The 19,951-nt window shown below is 39.9% G+C and overlaps 1 protein-coding gene across 2 annotated transcripts in view; it reads left to right on the forward strand.

The window, feature by feature from the left end:
• Positions 1-19,951, forward strand: part of CEP162 (centrosomal protein 162) — a 95,552-nt gene that overhangs the window by 57,892 nt on the left and 17,709 nt on the right. For both annotated transcript variants that reach the window (XM_005684719.3, XM_018053180.1), the window contains 7 exons: positions 339-479; positions 4,879-4,991; positions 6,906-7,011; positions 12,215-12,341; positions 13,177-13,340; positions 14,576-14,680; positions 18,664-18,876. In XM_005684719.3, the coding sequence (XP_005684776.2) occupies positions 339-479; positions 4,879-4,991; positions 6,906-7,011; positions 12,215-12,341; positions 13,177-13,340; positions 14,576-14,680; positions 18,664-18,876 (969 nt within the window). The remainder of the gene's footprint in view (positions 1-338; positions 480-4,878; positions 4,992-6,905; positions 7,012-12,214; positions 12,342-13,176; positions 13,341-14,575; positions 14,681-18,663; positions 18,877-19,951) is intronic.

Consider the following 19,951-nt stretch of genomic DNA (forward strand, 5'->3'; position numbering starts at 1 on the left):
GTTCGTTTTGATAGTTTTCTTGTTAGCAGTCCTTTTTGAAAACTTATCACTTGGTTCACTGTGACCTTCAGGGAAGACAACAGTTTCAGAAAGAAAGCTATAGAAGTTCTAGATTCAGGAAAGTAACACTGTGTAGCATTTCTGAGTTATTTCCACCATCAGAACCATCAGTACAAAGCATCACTGTAGTAAATTAATTGTGGTTGGTGCTATGATAATTCTAGTGTGCTTATAAGACAGTCTTATGTCTATACACCTGGTGTTTTCTGATGTTCTTCCTCACTTCTCACTGTATCATTTTCTTCCCCAAATGAAACAATACCTGCGTTTTCTCTAAGTTGAGTAGCTTTGAAGAATCAAACAAAAAACGCAGGTGGTTGCATTTGGGAGAAACAACTGATCCTGTCACTGAAGAAAAATTGAAGCAAATCCAAAAAGAAATACAAGAACAAGAGATGCTTCTTCAAGGATATCAGCAGGTATGGCTCTTCAACACAAAGTTAAGTTTGTCTTGAGATTCTTTGATTTTAAAAATAAGGCCTTTAAAAATATTTCTGCGTCCATTTAACAGGTAATGGCAATGTAAGGAAGTAATAATTTAACTAGTCTGGGCTTTTTTTATGGGGAGAATTAAAGTGGTTAAGAGCATGGGTTCTGGTTTCAAAAAAATCTGATTTTAGATTTTGCTTCATTACCTGCTCTATCAGTTCAGTTCAGTCGCTCAGTCGTGTCCGACTCTTTGAGACCCCATGAATCGCAGCACACCAGGCCTCCCTGTCCATCACCAACTCCTGGAGTTCACTCAGACTCACATCCATCGAGTCAGTGATGCCATCCAGCCATCTCATCCTCTGTCGTCCCCTTTTTCTCCTGCCCCCAATCCATCCCAGCATCAGAGTCTTTTCCAGTGAGTCAACTCTTTGCATGAGGTGGCCAAAGGACTGGAGTTTCAGCTTTAGCATCATTCCTTCCAAAGAAATCCCAGGGCCAATCTCCTTCAGAATGGACTGGTTGGATCTCCTTGCAGTCCAAGGGACTCTCAAGAGTCTTCTCCAACACCACAGTTCAAAAGCATCAATTCTTCGGCATTCAGCCTTCTTCACAGTCCAACTCTCACATCCATACATGACCACAGGAAAAACCATAGCCTTGGCTAGACGGACCTTAGTGGGCAAAGTAATGTCTCTGCTTTTGAATATACTATCTAGGTTGGTCATAACTTTTCTTCCAAAGAGTAAGTGTCTTTTAATTTCATGGCTGCAATCACCATCTACAGTGATTTTGGAGCCCGCAAAACTAAAGTCTGACACTGTTTCCACTGTTTCCCCATCTGTTTCCCCTGAAGTGATGGGACCAGATGCCATGATCTTCGTTTTCTGAATATTGAGCTTTAAGCCAACTTTCTCACTTCCTCTTTCACTTTCATCAACAGGCTTTTTAGTTCCTCTTCACTTTCTGCCATAAGGGTGGTGTCATCTGCATATCTGAGGTTATTGATATTTCTCCCGGCAATTTTGATTCCAGCTTGTGTTTCTTCCAGTCTAGCATTTCTCATGATGTACTCTGCATATAAGTTAAATAAGCAGGGTGACAATATACAGCCTTGACGTACTCCTTTTCATATTTGGAATCAGTCTGTTGTTCCATGTCCAGTTCTAACTGCTGCTTCCTGACCTGCATACAGATTTCTCAAGAGGCAGGTTAGGTGGTCTGGTATTCCCATCTCTTTCAGAATTTTCCACAGTTTCTTGTGATCCACACAGTCAAAGGCTTTGGCATAGTCAATAAAGCAGAAATAGATGTTTTTCTGGAACTCTCTTGCTTTTTCCATGATCCAGCGGATGTTGACAATTTGATCTCTGGTTCCTCTGCCCTTTCTAAAACCAGCTTGAACATCAGGGAGTTAACGGTTCACGTATTGCTGAAGCCTGGCTTGGAGAATTTTGAGCACTGCTTTACTAGCATGTGAGATGAGTGCAATCGTGCGGTAGTTTGAACATTCTTTGGCATTGCCTTTCGTTGGAATTGGAATGAAAACTGACCTTTTCCAGTCCTGTGGCCAATGCTGAGTTTTCCAAATTTGCTGGCATATTGAGTGCAGCACTTTCACAGCATCATCTTTCAGGATTTGAAACAGCTCAACTGGAATTCCATCACCTCCACTAGCTTTGTTTGTAGCAATGCTTTCCAAGGCCCACTTGACTTCACATTCCAGGATGTCTGGCTCTAGATTAGTGATCACACCATCATGGTTATCTGGGTCATTAAGATCTTTTTTGTGTGGTTCTTCTGTGTATTCTTGCCACCTCTTCTTAATATCTTCTGCTTCTGTTAGGGCCATACCATTTCTGTCCTTTATCGAGCCCAACTTGGCATGAAATGTTCCCTTGGTATCTCTAATTTTCTTGAAGAGATCGCTAGTCTTTCCCATTCTGTTATTTTCCTCTATTTCTTTGCATTGATCTCTGAAGAAGGCTTTCTCATCTCTTCTTGCTATTCTCTGGAAGTCTGCATTCAGATGCTTATATCTTTCCTTTTCTCCTTTGCTTTTCACCTCTCTTCTTTCACAGCTATTTGTAAGGCCTCCCCAGACAGCCATTTTGCTTTTTTGCATTTCTTTTCCATGGGGATGGTCTTGATCCTTGTCTCCTGTACAGTGTCACGAACCTCATTCCATAGTTCATCAGGCACTCTATCTATCAGATCTAGTCCCTTAAATCTATTTCTCACTTCCACTGTATAATCATAAGGGATTTGATTTAGGTCATACCTGAATGGTCTAGCAGTTTTCCCTAGTTTCTTCAATTTGACTCTGAATTTGGTAATAAGGAGTTCATGATCTGAGCCACAGTCAGCTCCTGGTCTTATTTTTGTTGACTGTATAGAGCTTCTCCATCTTTGGCTGCAAAGAATATAATCAATCTGATTTCGGTGTTGACCATCTGGTGATGTCCATATGTAGAGTCTTCTCTTGTCTTGTTGGAAAAGCGTGTTTGCTATGACCAGTGCATTTTCTTGGCAAAACAAATCACATCACCTCTGTCAGGCAGTTTCCTCATCTGTGAAATGAGGATAATAATACCTGTCTCACAATGGTTGTGAAATTAAAATAAGACTGCAGATCAACCTCTTCCTGCCTTCCAAACAGTAACCAGTTAGTGCATGTTGTCCTGTTACTCATTCTAATAGTCAGATTTCCTTAGAAACTATCTTTTTTTCCTTTGAAAATGAAACTGTTAGTCACTGAGTCATGTCCAACTCTTTCCAGCCCCAGGGATTGTAGCCTGTCAGGCTCCTTTGTCCTTGGGATTCTCCAGGCAAGAATACAGGAGTGGGTTGCCACTCCCTTCTCCAGGGGATCTTTCTTTTTTCCATAGATAATATTGGCTAGTTTTGATACTATATTGAGAACTGTAAATCTGAAATCAATTGCCAATGCCTTGAGAGTAAAAATAAAAAATGAATTAAATGGGAGAAAATGTGTGTGTTCTGCAGAAGCCATACATTTGTTCTCTGTGGTAACGGAGTCTTGGTGGTGTTGACAGTCAGCCGGGGCAGGTTTGGCGATGTTGCCGCATGAGACTTGTCTTAGTTTCCTCCCTACCACTTTTTTTGTTTAACTTCTCTATCCTTTTCCCCTGTCTCATTCCTTTTTTCTCTTTTGACAACTGCAACCTAAGCATCCAGCCTCACAATAACAAGCATTTTCATTCTGGGGACATCCAAAGAAAGCATTACCACATCAGAAATTTTAGCTTTTCTTTTTGCTATTTATTTATTTTTTCACTGGTCTCAGTTGGCGCACTCAGCACCTTTGACCTTCTCTGCAGCATGTGTGATCTTTAGTTGTGGCGTGTGAACTCTTCATTGCGGCCCATGGAATCTAGTTCCCTGACCAGGGATTGAACCCAGGGCCCCTGTGTTGGGAACACAGGCAGAATCTTAACCACTGAACCACCTGAGAAGTCCCCAGATACTCCAGCTATAAATGAAATAGTATGGATTTTGCAGGATGCCCCACCCTGGAGTTAGTTAGAACCTTCCAAACCCTCCCTGTCATTCTGAGCTTGCTATATACACAGCATAGGTTTTAAAGGAGGATTTCACAGGCCTATGATTTTGCCAAGCACCCACTCCCATAAAAATAACATGAAATTGATGTGTCTATGTATGTATGTGTTTTTCTGAGTTTCATTAATTCTGCTGAAAATCAACTACAAACTGTGTGTCAGGCACTGGGCCAGACATGGTGAGACAGTTCATGGTTTTCATGAGATCCTCAGTGGTCCTTGGTTTTCGTTAGTTTCTTGATTTTAAAGAGGTTAATAAGCCAGAGCATCTGAGCACAGATAGGTACTTTCCCCCACTATCCTCACTGTTTGAGTCCTTCTTTCACTCAAGCCAGATCACTGCCCTGATCTTCTGGAAGCACCCAGTCTCTAACTCCCTGCTCACATAAAGTTCCAGAAACAAACATGGATACCCACTGTGGCTATGTCCAGTTACCTCACTGCAGAAAGGTGGGCCAAAAGCAGGAAAAAGAGTATGCAGACAGCCCCAGACAGCACACAAGTCAGGATGTGGTTCTTCCTGCAGCCACTGGTCCCATCTACTCCCGTGAAATGCAGTACATTACTCTGATGGGCTCTTTGACTTTGGGAATTTTTTTTTCAACTAATCATTTTGAACATTTTAGAAAGAACTGTTCTCGGTTTACAGATTTTCTTCTGCGACAAAAAGTTAGAAAAAGATTTTGCTTACTCAAAAACTGAAGAAAAGCCTTTAAAATTGCTTAAAGAATACTGCTTTTATAAGCAAATACACTTACTATAGTACTACTGGTTTTTAACTAAAATGTAATTTTCTGTTTATAAAAAGGAAAATGAAAAATTGTATAATCAAGTAAAAGATCTCCAAGAACAAAACAAGAAAAATGAGGAGCGAATGTTCAAGGAAAACCAGAGTTTATTCAGTGAATTAGCTGCCTTAAAGTAAGTCCTTTTTAAATTCTTAAGATCAAATATACTTCGACTATTTCTAAGCATTTTATTATTAAATTAATAATACATTTAGTTATACTTAGAAATTTTAGAAGTTGTACACTGATTTAATCACAGTTTTGTAACTTTTAGATTTTTCATATTCAGTGGATTCTCTTTGGTGTTCAATAATCAGTACATACTTTAGTATTTTTAATAGATTGGTATTGGAGTTTCACATCGATTTCAGGAAACTGAATTATTCCTTTTAAACCTGAGATACTTAGATAATATAATAATAATAAATTACAGTATTATTTACTGTGTTAGGTCGATTGCATACAAGTAGAGCTTGAGATGGGGATCTTTGTGGAGGTGCTTTCCTGGAAGATAACTCTTAGGAGAAGGGGCAAGAGAAGCGAGATGAGGTGAGGATGGGGGTGGATGGTGAGCAGGAAAATCAGTGAGACTGGGTTTCGGCTGGAGGCTGGCTTCATTCCACTCTCACCAGGACATGCAGGAGAACAGATTTCATTACATAGTTGGTCCCTACTTGAGTCAAGTGGAGAACAGCCCTTTGAACCCCTCAAGGCAGTCTGTCACTGGATGAAGTGGGCCCCAGGAAGCAGCTCGTGGGTATACTCTGGGGCAGGGGGCAGGAGCTGCTGTTTGGCAAGGAAATTTCTGCAGAGAAAGAGAACCTGGGAGTTATTACAACAGACATACCATGGTAGGCTGACAGAGCGCTGTGTCACTTAGGAACCAGTCATACTGCAGACTGTAAGGTCTTTGGGATGTCGCTATGTCCATCTTTAACATACTAAGTGAAGGAGCTAAACCACCAAACATGGGCAGGCTAGGGTTCTGTCTTCTTTTAGGAAGTGACCGCCAGCTGTGCATCATTTCACCTAAACACCTGAAATCTCAGATAGAACTACTATCCGAAGAAACGTCTTGGACTGTGAATGTCATGTACATTATGTTTATTTACATACTACTTCCATTTTTTGGTAAGATAATCTAGGGCATAAGAGACAAGGCTGCTGTTAGCTCACACTGATCTTTCCTGCACAGTAGAAAAAGGCACACCTTGTAGCAGACAAAGCTAGAAAGTACACAGGCTGGCAAGTTGAGGGCACTTTTGTATAAACTGGGGGTCACCCCTTTCTTCTGGTAAGTGTGACCCCCATGCCAAAGCTAATAATCTGCATAGTTCTGCTACCTCAGGGCTTCTACATCTGCTTTCTTCCCAGATGCTTTCAATAAAATATTTATATGCTTCAATAAAACAATTATATTTATTTAAAATATTTAAAATTTTATATCTTATATTGCTTGGCTTCTAAAACAGAAGATCTATTCCTGGCTCCAAACCTGAGGCTCTAAATGAATTTCCACAATGGAATAAATGGTTTCTTTAGACTTAGATGATCATATACAGATTCCTAAACTCCTTGTATAATGTTCTCTGGAAAAAGAAAAACTGACTTGAAGGAACCAATAGTAGATTGTATTTGGTTTTGTTTGTTAGTTTCCATGGGTATGATTGGCAATTTGTGTTTCTCAGAAAGGCGTCTAGAGTGATATGACAAGGAGTACAGAGCACCACAGGGGAAATGCAATGCAGTAAGTCTTTCCCAGACATTGATTTTCTTTTTTCTGAAAATTGGCAAGAAATATTTTTCTATTACAAATACACCAATACTCTTGGAGGTTCAATTCTTTTAGATTATACATAAACATTTCCCTTAAAGTATACTCCGCTTCTAACATTTCAGTATTGTATTCTTTAGTGCAAATGAACTGTTTTATCTTCAGAGACTCAGTTTTGATGTGCAAGGAGTTTATAATTTTTAAGAATCGAATATTTTGTACTGAAAGGAGGACATTGTAAACATGTATGTATTTATTTTCAAAATAAATCAGAGAACAGGTGCACAGAAGTCGTTTCCTGTCTCAAGCAGTTGAAGATTCAGAGCCCACCAAAAATCAAAATTTTACAGATCTGTTAGCAGAACTACGGGCGGCACAGGTAAGGTACATAAGGATTTTAACCATTAGCAACAGGAAAATGTGTTATAAAAATCCTTATGTGTGTAAAAAAGAAACATTTGTTTTTGTAACTTATGAATAAATCTGCTTATAAATTTCATACCAATTAAAAGCTAGGAAATACCTAAGATTAGCGTTGAAATACCTGTAACCTCAATATAGAGGAAACAGTGTGATACTGGTTGCAGAAGGCATCTTTTATTATCCAGCCTCTCATCAGGCATTTATCATGTGGAGTCGTGTTAGAGGCAGAGCCTTATTTAGGGAAGATCCCCTGGAGGAGGGCATGGCAGCCCACTCCAGTATTCTTGCCTGGAGAATCCCATGGACAGAGGAGCTTGAGGGACTACAGTCACCAATAGTTGGGTCACCAATAGTTGGACACGACTGAAGTGGCTGAGCATGCATGCATGTACATACCTAACTTCAAAACAAATCAAAACAAATACTTTGAAAATGGAGGGCTGAAATAGGAAAACAATTTGAAAGTGATCATTCAACTTAAAAAGTGAGTTGACTTTTCCTCAGTCTTCCTAAGTGGGCTGTACACTTATGAGGGGCTGAGACTATATCTGCAAGAATTTGTATCTGATATGCCTGACAGAGCGGTGAAATGCAATATCTGCTACATAATTTTTTTATTTTTACTGAATTGTACTATAAAGCATATGGCCTAGAATTTCCTAAAGCAGTGTTTACCAATGGGAAAAGTTTGAGAATTTAGGGCAGATTATTTCTGTCTTAAGCAGAACAGTGTCATGCATTGCTTGATTTTTATCACTCCTGTCCCCAAGAACTATGCTTGTAGCACCCACCAGTCACTGTTACACTCAGAACCACTGCCACAGACAGTGCCTTGGAAGGGCAGTTAGCTTTCCCCACTCCCTCCCATTAAGTACTTTGAATCTATTTCAATGATTATGCACATTAGAATAATTCCAACTGCATATCACTTTCTAATTAGAAATTTATTACATAAAGTTAGGCTACACAGAAATTTAAACATGCCATAGTTCAGTAATTGATGTTTGACAGGTTTTTGTAGTATATGAAATGTAGCTTCAAATATGAACCCATTAGAGAACTTCCTTAAGATGCATGTGGGTACAGAATGATTAGATAGGTAAGCAGATAAATAGAAAGAAAGAATAAATGATTGGACACCTTCACTTATCAGTGGGCCTCAAAAACTAGCAAGTTGAGAGAGAAATTGTTGTAGCTTATGAAGGCTTGGGAAAGCATGATAAGGTTTCAACCACAGCATTAATTTCATTTGAAGGCTGTTATTAGTGACCTTTTAAAAGTGCGGTTTTGGACGCATTTTTGAACAAATGGGAAACCAAAACTGCCACTGAAATCACCAGAACATGCTGGCTAAAATATAATTAATATCTTGTTAATTACATAACCCAACTCTCAAGAAACTAAAGTGAACTTCTGGGGTCAGAATAGAACAGGGATAGAGGTAGCAGTAAGCATTGCTCCTAGGCTGTCAGCTCAGTAACCATGAACCTTGAGCTTGAACAACAAAGTGGAGGTAGGACCCCAGGACTTCACAGGGCCATATCCTTCAGTAAAAAAGTGTTTTAGGAAAAAAATCCACCCACTTTCAGAAGGGACTGAAATGTCGAGAAAGCTTCTCTCTCTCAGCTTGGTATCTATAGAAAGAGAAGGGGAGAAGATCTCATCTTCTGAGTGCTTTATTGATTATTCAGTATAGATGTCATCCCTTCTCCTTTCATTTGTGTTTTAGTATTTGAATTGACACTACCTTCAAGGGTGGGTTGGGCTTCCCTCATAGCTCAGTTGGTAAAGAATCAGCCTGCAGTGCAGGAGACCCCAGTTCAATTCCTGGGTCGGGAAGATCTGCTGGAGAAGGGATAGGCTACCCACTCCAGTATTCTTGGGCTTCCCTTGTGACTCAGCCAGTAAAGAATCTGCCTGCAATGTGCGAGACCTCGGTTCGATCCCTGGGTTGGGAATGTCCCCAGGAGAAGGGAGAGGCTCCCCACTCCAGTATTCTGGCCTGGAGAATTCCATGGACTATACAGTCCATGAGGTTGCAAAGAGTCGGACACGACTAGGTGAGTTTCACTTTCACTTTCAAGGGTGGGTCGTGCTCAATCGGGGAGAAAAAAAAAGCCATAAAACGATCCTCAGTCGGCAGTCATCTTAAGTGTGTCTAGAAGAAACACGTGCAAAACACTCTTAAGGATGTCCACTCTTAACCCAGTTCACACAGTATTGCTACAGATTAAATCATGTTGACAGTACCCTTGCAGTGCAAAATTACAAAATCCAGGGAAACAGCCCACCATGAGTAGGCATGGGGTGATTTAATAAACAGGATTAAAACCCCAGTAGGATTATTGAGTAGACTGTAAATTAAATAGATTTTAAATGATTAAATATACAGAATAAGTGAGAAATTCAATGTGAGGAAGGAACAAAACAGACCAGGGAAATTCAGAGAAAAAGAAAATAAGTAGATAAGTTAAATAGATGATCAGATGTAACTAAGAAGAAAGTAGTCAACTGGAAGATAGATCTAAGAAAACTTAGAGTGAAACACACGAAATAGAGAAATAGAAAATAACAGAAGTAAGAGATGCTATAATATGTAATTAAATATTTTTATAAAGTAGTGGCCAAGAATTTTCTAGAAATTATAAAAGATGAATTCTCAAATTCAGGAAATATAGTGAGTCCTACTCAGGTTACGTAAGTAAAAATCTACATCCAAGCCCATCATGGTAAAAGTACCAAAGGCAGGAACACCTTAAAAGAAATCAGTGTTAGTTGAAGATAAAAGTTATTTGGGGATGTGGTTATTTGTGCAGATACCAAAAGATGGAATGCCATTGTGTGTTTACTTTCATTCACTCTGGTTTTCTGAGTTTAAATAGTTTTAGAGCAAAAATTCATACTGGGATAAATCTGTAGTATAATGTTCATGTCAAACCTACTTAAAAATTAATACCCATTAGTGTAGTCGTGGAGAAGGCAATGGCAGCCCACTCCAGCACTCTTGGCTGGAAAATCCCATGGACGGAGGAGCCTGGTGGGCTCCAGTCCGTGGAGTCGCGAAGAGTTGGACACGACTGAACGACTTCACTTTCACTTTTCACTTTCATGCATTGGAGAAGGAAATGGCAACCCACTCCAGTGTTCTTGCCTGGAGAATCTCAGGGACAGTGGAGCCTGGTGGGCTGCCATCTATGGGGTCGCACAGAGTTGGACACGACTGAAGTGACTTAGCAGCAGCAGCAGCAGTATAGTCGTAAAATGTGAGCCGGTCTTTGTAAACTATGGATGGGCACATACTGAAAGCAAAGATCTTGAGCCCTTTGCTTCTAGTTTCCCATGATGAGGAGGAGGATGAGGCTGCCTGCAGCTCAGCAGTCACTTAGGAACTCTTCTTGGCTGTGGGAAAATGGCAGGTAAACAAGACAGGAGTGTACCTTGCTCACTAGGAGCATGTATTCAACCAAGGAAGACAGATAATAAGTGAGCAAGAAATAGGTGCACATGGAGGTTAAGTTCTTTGAGAAAAATAAGAACAGAGACTAGTGGTAGGCAGGGCAGGGGTTAGGCAGCTCTCAGCAGTGTGGGTGAGCAAGTGGGGAGGTGCTCCTGAGAAAGTAGTGTCTGCGTCCAGTGCTGAGGAGGAGCAGCCACCCACTGTGCAAAGAGCGAGCCTTCCAGATGGGGACATGGTGCCTCAGAAGCCTCTGAGGAATGAGTGGGTGAGTAAGGACAAGAGTGATGGGAAAGAGGGTCAGAGAGATAAGCAGAGGCCTCTGAGTGTCCGCACAGTAAATTCTTGAAGAAACTCGGCGTTCTCCTGAAAAGACATCCACAGACGATCACACAAAAGATTAAACAGTGAAATGATGCCACTAAAACCATGCTTATATTAATACAAGGCCTTAGCGGTGGATTTATTTTCTTCTGGATTTTAAATTGTAAGGTAGTGTGATGCAAAATTTCTAAGAATTCTCCTCTAGACACTGAACAAGGTGGTACCAAGTGTACCACCTTGAATACAGGAATTTCTTCAGTAGTTATCAGTTGAGTGTGCACTTACTGAGTACCTGCCATGTGCTTAGTGCCATAAAGTAAACAAGTAGTAAAATCAGTCTTGATATCCTCAGAGAGCTTTCAGCCTAATAAAGAGAAAAGGCAGGTAATACAGATCAGTGTCATATGAAACAGAGTAATAAATGCTGTACTTCCAGGCACACTGGAAGTTTGTGGGAATGCATGGGTGGGGTTTATCAGGGAGAGCCTCATTTGAACTACACTTTGAAAGGTAAATATGACTCTATCAAAGCTAGGAGTAAGGGCCGTTGAGTATGGCATGTACAGCACATTGAGACTTTAACTTGTCATGTCAAGCATAGTTTTTGCCTTTGTGATACAAGGATGATAAAAACAAAGTTCTGCTTTCAAGTAAATACATAATATGTCAGGTGGTGATGAGTGCGTGAGAGGAAAGTAAAGCCGTACATCTGGGGACCAGGGTGGGGGTTGCTAGTTTAGAGTGCCCAGACAAGGCCTTCCTGGGGCCTCATTTGAGCAGAAATCCTGATAAAGTGAAGGAGCGAGCCACTTGGCCATCTGAGGGCAGAGGGAACACTAAGGGCCAATACCTTGGGGCAGGAACGTGCTGGGCAGGTTCAAAGAACAGCCAGGAGGTCTCTGTAGGCATGCGGTGGGAGGGGGAGATGCAGGCCACGCGTCCGAGCAGTGGGCAAGGCTGGGCTCTGTGACTCTGAAGGTCATGGTAAGAGCTGCAGGTTTCCCCTAAAAGAGGTGGGAGCCACCAGAGAGTTTCAGACCAAGAAACGATACTGACTGACTCCTGAAGGCAGTTCCTCTGGTTCCTGGGAGAACAGATTGTAGGTGCTGAGCGTGGAAGAGGCAGCCTGGTGAGGAGGGTGGAGAAACCCAGGAGCAGTAAGAAAAGAGATTGGAAGGGGCCTGGAAGCTGTGTGAAGTGAGAACTGATGCTCGGAGGCTCTGGGGAGCTTGTATCACTGGAAGGGGAATAGTGATAAAATCAAGCTGGAATTTAAGAAAAATAATTAGCAATCTTTATGATGAATTGGGTGAAAGAGACACTATTCTACAATTGATTGTGGTTGGAAATAATTTGCTTCTGTATTTTTATAAATATCAAGAAAGAAAAGAACAGTTTGTTGGAAGACATCAAAAGACTAAAGCAGGACAAACAAGCTCTTGAAGTAGACTTGGAAAAAGTGAAGAAAGAGAGAGACCAAGCCAAAGACCAGATTGCTTACGCTACAGGTAAAAGTCTGAGCTGAGACGGCTCACCTGTTCTCATCTTGAGTTAAGTAATAGCAGTTGGATAGTATAATCAAAATGCTATTCCTTGAAGTGTATTATAATTTTAGAAGCTTTTAAAATATTAGTTACTAATAGGTATGTGCATTTGATTGGTTTTAGCATCAATGATTACAAGATCAAAGAAAATCATGGATTACTTTGAATTTGTGGCATCACATACTTAGTTGTTTATAGTCATCTCAGGTAGACTGTGACTTTTCAGGGTATGGTCCCTCTTTTTATCTCTGAGTCTGAAACATATGCTCTCAAATATTTGCGAAATGAACAAATAACATTGTACTATGTTGTAGAAAACACACAGACGGATACGGCATACCTCACCGGGGAAAACAAAGGAGAGTAAAATAAGAAAGCAGAAAAGTTTAACATTAGAAATAAACATGAGAATGCTAATGAGGATTTCAGAGAAGAGTGGCATTTGAGCTGGGTCCTGACAGATTCATAGGTAAAGAAATGGAGAGGCCCAGAATTCTACATTTATTTTCATAGAAACGACTTTACTTTTATAACGAAAGTCATTGGAAAAACTGCTAATCAAGAATTTCTAGATGCCAGCTTTGCTACAAGTTTGATGATGTGGACTATGAGCAGTCTTCATCCTCCTTCACTGATAAACTAAATCGGACACAATCTTACAAAAAAACAAGTTTTTTGCCTCTTTCTTAATAGTGCTTGCATTAGAGAGGCATTGGTTTTCATTTAAAATCTTTTAATTTAGTTTATTCCCACATTTTGAAAAATTATAATTAAGTTATTGGATTACTTGATCTTATAGGTGAAAAATTATATGAAATAAAAATTATAGAAGAAACCCATAAACAAGAAATCAGTCGTCTGCAAAAAAGATTACAGTGGTATGCTGAAAATCAGGAACTTCTAGATAAAGATGCAGTTCGGCTTAAAGAAGCAAATGAAGAAATTGAGAAGCTGAAACTTGAGGTAACACATTTCAGAATGTATTTCTATAGATGAACCCTGTTATCCTCAACACTTCTTCATCGGCTTGTGTCATTGAATCAATATACTTGAAATTCTTTTAATTACAGTGGTCGGGTGGACTTTGGTTTGTGTTTATTTGTGTAGTCTATTTTAGATTAAGAATATAGGCAGCTCTCTGTACCCACAAGTTCCCTATCCAGCAGATTCAATCAACCATGGATTAAAAATATTCAGAGAAAACAGAATGTCTAAAAGCAGAATTTGCTGCGCAGTGGCAACTATTTCCATAGCATTTATGTTGTTTTAGGTATTACAGATAATCTAGAGATGATTTAAAGTATACAGGAAAAAAGTGAAAGTTGGTCAGTCATGTCTGATGCGACCCCATGGACTGTATGTGCCCTGCCAGGCTCCTCTGTCCATGGAATTCTCCAGGCGAAAATACTGGAGTTTGCTATTTCCTTCACCAAGGGACCTTCCCAACCCAGGGATTGAGCCCGAATCTCCTGCATTGTGGGCAGATTCTTTACTATCTGAGCCACCAGGGAAGCCCAATGTAGAGATGATTTAAAGTTTACAGGAGTTACATGAAAACTACACCATTTTATACAAGGGGCTTGAGTATCCTTGGATCTTAGTATCTGTGGGGATTGGGAACCAGTACCTGGCCCACCCCTTCCCATTACCATGGCATGATGATAAATCCAAGCTCCTTATCACAGCCTGTGAAGTTCCCCACATGGTCTGGATGCGCCCTGCCTCTCCAGCCCTATCTGTACTGCCCTTCCCCAGTCACTCTCCTCCAACCACAGCGGACCTCCTTCTGCTTCCTGAGCATGCCGTCACTTTGGCCTGAAGAGACCTGGCCTGCATTCTTCCCGTGTCTCACTGTTTGTTTCAGCTCTGATTTCTACTCCCCAGAAAGATCTTCCTGACCTCTTTATCTAATATAGCTACTAGTCCTGCCCCCCTGACTCTTTCTTTCTCATTCTTTCACTTTTTTTCTTTGTAGTACTTGTTATGCTCGGAAGTTACTGATTTACTTCATTAGCTCATCAGAGCTCTCCTTCCATTAGGACACAAGCCCCGTGAAAGCAGGCATCTGGCTTGTCTTGTTTGCTCTCTGTGTCTCCAGCACAGCGCCCTGAAATGAACTCCCATCTTGCTTCCCTCTTGAGGTCTCCCTGCTGTGTTTCAAGCGTATGTTTCTCAACATGGTCTTTCCTTATTGGTAGGTTGAGAAGCTGAAAGCTGAATCTGGAAATCCATCCATCCAGCAGAAGATACGTTTAAAAGAAAAAGCAGCTGATACCAAAAAAATTCAGGATCTAGAGCGACAGGTATGTGTTCAGGGTAAATTTTCAGTAAGATATTTTATATACAGTGCATTTTTGTTTTTTGTTTTAGAAGCTTCTATACAGTGTAGTCAGCTTGCAAGCTTTTAGTGTTATTCATTCATTTTAATATAGAACTGCCTCTGCTTTCAACTTTGAATACAGTATTCAAAGTAACAATAAAAGCAGGAAACAAAATCATTTTATATAATCTGCGGTTCTATGAAGAAAGAAATTTTTAAAGTCATGTGTCTAGTTAGGTGGTAGATCTACTGATGAAAGGTTGTTTGCATCCCAACTCTGTTTGACATCCAGGACAAAAGAAACAGAACTTTGACACTCGGGGTGTAGAGCTAGGATCCTTTCTCCTGAAGAAGGATAGGTGAGAGAGGAGGGCAGAGTAGGAGACCCTTCAGTTGGGAGTGTGTTAGTAGCGCTTGGGAAGTCTTGTGGGACGCTCTGGAAACCAAACATCCAGCCTCCCAGAGAGCTGGCCACAACTTTGAGCTCTTGCTCACACTATTTGTGTGTGTGCGCACTCAGTCATGTCCAACTCTTTGCAACCCTGTGGACTGTAGTCCGTCAGGCTCCTCTGTCACTGTTTGGACTTAGAAATACTCATGTCACAGTCAGTGTGGCTGGGAGACTTTTTTCAAAAACTGTATAGTGATGCTTATTAGGATAAAGTTTTTTCCTTTTCATTGAAATAGTTATTTTGTAAGCAGGAATACTAATTAACTTTTCCTTAAGTTTTTAAAACCTTCTGTAATGTAGTGTTTGTATTCATAACTAAATATTAAAACAAAATTAGAACTTCAGCCCTGTTCATAAGGACACATCATGCTGTAGTTGTGACACTTAGATACACAGCTATTATTCCATCACAAACCTGAAACTGTGAGGTCATCGCTGGGCTGAATATTATCCCCATTTTAGAAGAAGAAGAAGGAAAACTGGGCAAAAAATTAACTTTGTTAATTTTACAGGACCTGTTAGATTAAAAGGTATGATTTGGTAGTTTCGTTCAGTGGCCACAAAAGGAGGAAGGAGGTGGTTTGAAGAGCTAGAAATATTGTGAAATAACTATCATCCAGGATTGTTTAACCTTTTTCCCCCACTGCTTAAGACTTAGATTAGCCCACATAGAAGAGGCCATCCAGAATCGCGAGAAAAGACCAGAGGAACCACTTCTGCACTAGATGACTTAATTTTAAGAGAATACTGTGGAACCAAACATATAAGAGTAAGAAAATAAAACAGCTTAAAAGCAAAATTGAGATTTGAAATGGTGACCCATATTGACAGCAGTACAATGTTTATAAAAGGAACCTCCCTCTTTTACTAGCACTTTCATTAAAAATTTACTGGTTTATCAGATTAGAGCTTTCTAACATATTATGCATTAATATTTTGTATAGATTGCTACAGGTGCATTTCAAATCCTACTCTCTTCCCATGAGCAGATGTTTCTATCCTAATGATTGTTCTCAATATATATTTTATAATCAAGGTATATCACAATATATTCAGAATCATTTTGAGCTGCATTCTGAAATAGATTATAGAATAAAACATCCTTTTTTCTAATAGTACATAAGGAAAAGTGGGGCTAATTAATAGTCAAAATTTCAGGTTATGTGCATTCATTCATGCTTATTTAACAGTATATTCAGTAGTTTAATTTCCAGTGAGTTTTTTTTAAATTATATAATAGAGCCACACTGATAACAGTGACCAAAGAAGAATATTAAAAAGCCAGATTAAAGAAGATAGAAATTAAATTAGTTTTCCACCAGAAATGTAGTATACATTTTAAAATATCAAAATCAGATTGAAAATACTGCTTAACATTTAAATGAGTATATTAATTATAGACATGTTAAATCCATTTTTAAAAACTAGTTTCTTTGTTAATTTATATTTTAGTTGAAGGATAATTGCTTTATAGAATTTTGTTGTTTTCTGCCAAATATGGTCTCTTTTTAATATACATAGAATGAATGTATATATGTGTATACCTTTATATGCTTACATCTAATCTAGATTTTTAATACCAGAGGAAGCAAAACTGAAAATTTTGCAGATGAAATTATCAGTATTTATATCTGGATATATTCCACTTGACATCTGTGTACATTTATGTACTATCAATGTACGTATCTGTGTACATTTATGAGTGTGGAAGCAATCTTCAGGTATGGAAATATTTGCTGTTAACTTTGCATATGGTGTTACCTTTAAGAACCTCTTCCAAGCCAGGCTTCAGCAATATGGGAACCATGAACTTGCAGATGTTCAAGCTGGTTTTAGAAAAGGCAGAGGAACCAGAGATCAAATTGCCAACATCTGCTGGATCATCGAAAAAGCAAGAGAGTTCCAGAAAAACATCTATTTCTGCTTTATTGATTATGCCAAAGCCTTTGACTATGTGAATCACAATAAACTGTGGAAAATTCTGAAAGAGATGGGAATACCAGACCACCTGACCTGCCTCTTGAGAAACCTATATGCAGGTCAGGAAGCAACAGTTAGAACTGGACATGGAACAACAGACTAGTTCAAAATAGGAAAAGGAGTACATCAAGGCTGTATATTGTCACCCTGCTTATTTAACTTCTATGCAGAGTAGATCATGAGAAACGCTGGACTGGAAGAAGCACAAGCTGGAATCAAGATTGCCAGGAGAAATATCAATAACCTCAGATATGCAGATGACACCACCCTTATGGCAGAATGTGAAGAGGAACTAAAAAGCCTCTTGATGAACGTGAAAGAGGAAGTGAGAAAGTTGGCTTAAAGCTCAACATTCAGAAAACGAAGATCATGGCATCTGGTCCTATCACTTCATGGGAAATAGATGGGGAAACAGTGGAAACAATGTCAGACTTTATTTTGGGGGGCCCCAAATCACTGCAGATGGTGATTGCAACCATGAAATTAAAAGACGCTTACTCCTTGGAAGGAAAGTTATGACCAACCTAGATAGCATGTTCAAAAGCAGAGATATTATTTTGCCAACAAAGGTCCGTCTAGTCAAGGCTATGGTTTTTCCAGTGGTCATGTATGGATGTGAGAGTTGGACTGTGAAGAAGGCTGAGCACCGAAGAATTGATGCTTTTGAACTGTGGTGTTGGAAAAGACTCTTGAGAGTCCCTTGGACTGCAAGGAGATCCAACCAGTCCATCCTAAAGGAGACCAGTCCTGGGTGTTCATTGGAAGGACTGATGCTGAGGCTGAAACTCCAATACTTTGGCCACCTCATGTGAAGAATTGACTCATTGGAAAAGACTCTGATGCTGGGAGGGATTGGGGGCAGGAAGAGAAGGGGACGACAGAGGATGAGATGGTTGGATGGCATCACCGACTCGATGGACATGAGTTTGGGTGAACTCCAGGAGTTGGTGATGGACCGGGAGGCCTGGTGTGCTGCGATTCATGGAATCACAAAGAGTCAGACACGACTGAGCGACTGAACTGAACTGAAGGACTAATAGTCTAGGAACAGGATTTTGAGCAATCCATTTTGCCTTAGGAAAGGTGGTTTTTGAGACCAGATCATAATAAAACCATTATCAGGCCCACTTCACATGCTGGCCACTCTGCTTGTCGCTGAGATAAATGTCATCTGATCCTCACTTAATTGCATGAACACCATGCAATCAGTATTGTTTTCTTCCTGTTTTACCAGTGAGGTAGAGATTTCAATTGAGGAGTATAATAGGACGTCACAAGATCTATTTCAAATAAATAAAAAAGGGTTTCTGTAAATTAATCAATTAAATTGGACATTATACTCTAGTGTTTTTTAATCAGATAATCTAGATTAGAAATTTGAAACTTGTGTTACTGTACATTTGATTCAGTCTTGAGATGTGATATAAACATCTCTTTGAAATCTAAACATGGCTAATATAATCTAAATGTGTGCATTAAACTGCTTAATTTTAATATATCTGTGACTTTAAATGCATACTACAATATTTCACTAGGTTAAGGAAATGGAAGGAATTCTAAAGAGACGATACCCCAATTCTTTGCCAGCTTTAATACTAGCTGCATCAGCAGCTGGTGATATAGCAGATAGAAATACAGTGGAGTTTATGGAAAAAAGGATAAAAAAACTAGAAGCTGATCTGGAGGGCAGAGATGAAGAAGCAAAGAAAAGCCTTCGTACCATGGAACAGCAGTTTCAGAAAATGAAGGTAAGTGCCAGGTTAGCCATGGAGGTGGACTCTGAGGTGTGCCATGGGAGCTGAGAGCCTCTTAGAATGAGACAGAAGAGTATGTCTTGGGGTAGGGCAGTGGGGAGCGGTGCAGAGACCAAATAGAGAAATGAATTCCAACCCCTCCCTTTTGATCTGTCTAAATTTTTCCAACTTTTCCTTTTTCCAGTCTGTATCTCATCCCACTTCTGCCCCTGCTCATTTTTGGCCACTTCTTCCTTTCATTTCTGATTCCCAGTGCATATCAAGTGTTCAGTTGCCTTCGCATGTGCTCTTCCTTCTTCTGAAATAGCCCAGTTTCCACTTATCCCCAAATTTACACACACCCCTCAAGGCTGAACTTGAATGTGCTCTCTCTCTGCCCTCTTCTCCCCCTCCCTCAAGGCCTCCAGACACACTCTGGTACCTCATCCCCTCTGCTGTGTGTTCATAGGCCCGTTACCAGTTACCACAGGACATTGAAACTTGGCATGTCTCTCTCACCAGGCTATGAACTGTTGGAACGCAGGAACTCAATTTATCTGTAGGGTCTGACGCAGTGCCGGCAGTTGTAGCTCAATAAATATTCATTGAATGAATGAACAAAATTCTTATCATGCCTCCCTCCTTGGCCTGGACTGTTAGGTTATTTTGTTAATTTAGCTCTAGTATGCAAATTCTAGTCTGACTTCGGTGAAATTTCTAAATTGATGTTAAGCCGTTGAAAATGTGCTATTTCTTATAGACGTTAGTATCCCCGACTGCTTTGCCTGTTTATCCTCAGGGAGAGTAGTTTGTCAATTTGCATAGAGAAGGGTACACAGTAATGGTGAGACTTAAAATAAGTTTTAGTATACAAAAATGTGTGATTGAATGTTATGAAACAATATACAGCATTATGAAATTATATAACATATATTGAGAATATGTAATGGAATGCCCATCAAAGATTAGGACTTCAACACATTTGGCTGACTCAAGGAGCATGGATTTGGAGGCATCAGAATATATGGTGGGTCCCTGAATGAAGGAAAAGGCAGAGCCTGGGAGAGTTCAGGGCTTCGGTAACTAATGA

Source organism: Capra hircus, chromosome 9 (assembly GCF_001704415.2).
Source record: "Capra hircus breed San Clemente chromosome 9, ASM170441v1, whole genome shotgun sequence".
In the NCBI taxonomy this organism is placed as follows: Eukaryota; Metazoa; Chordata; class Mammalia; order Artiodactyla; family Bovidae; genus Capra; species Capra hircus.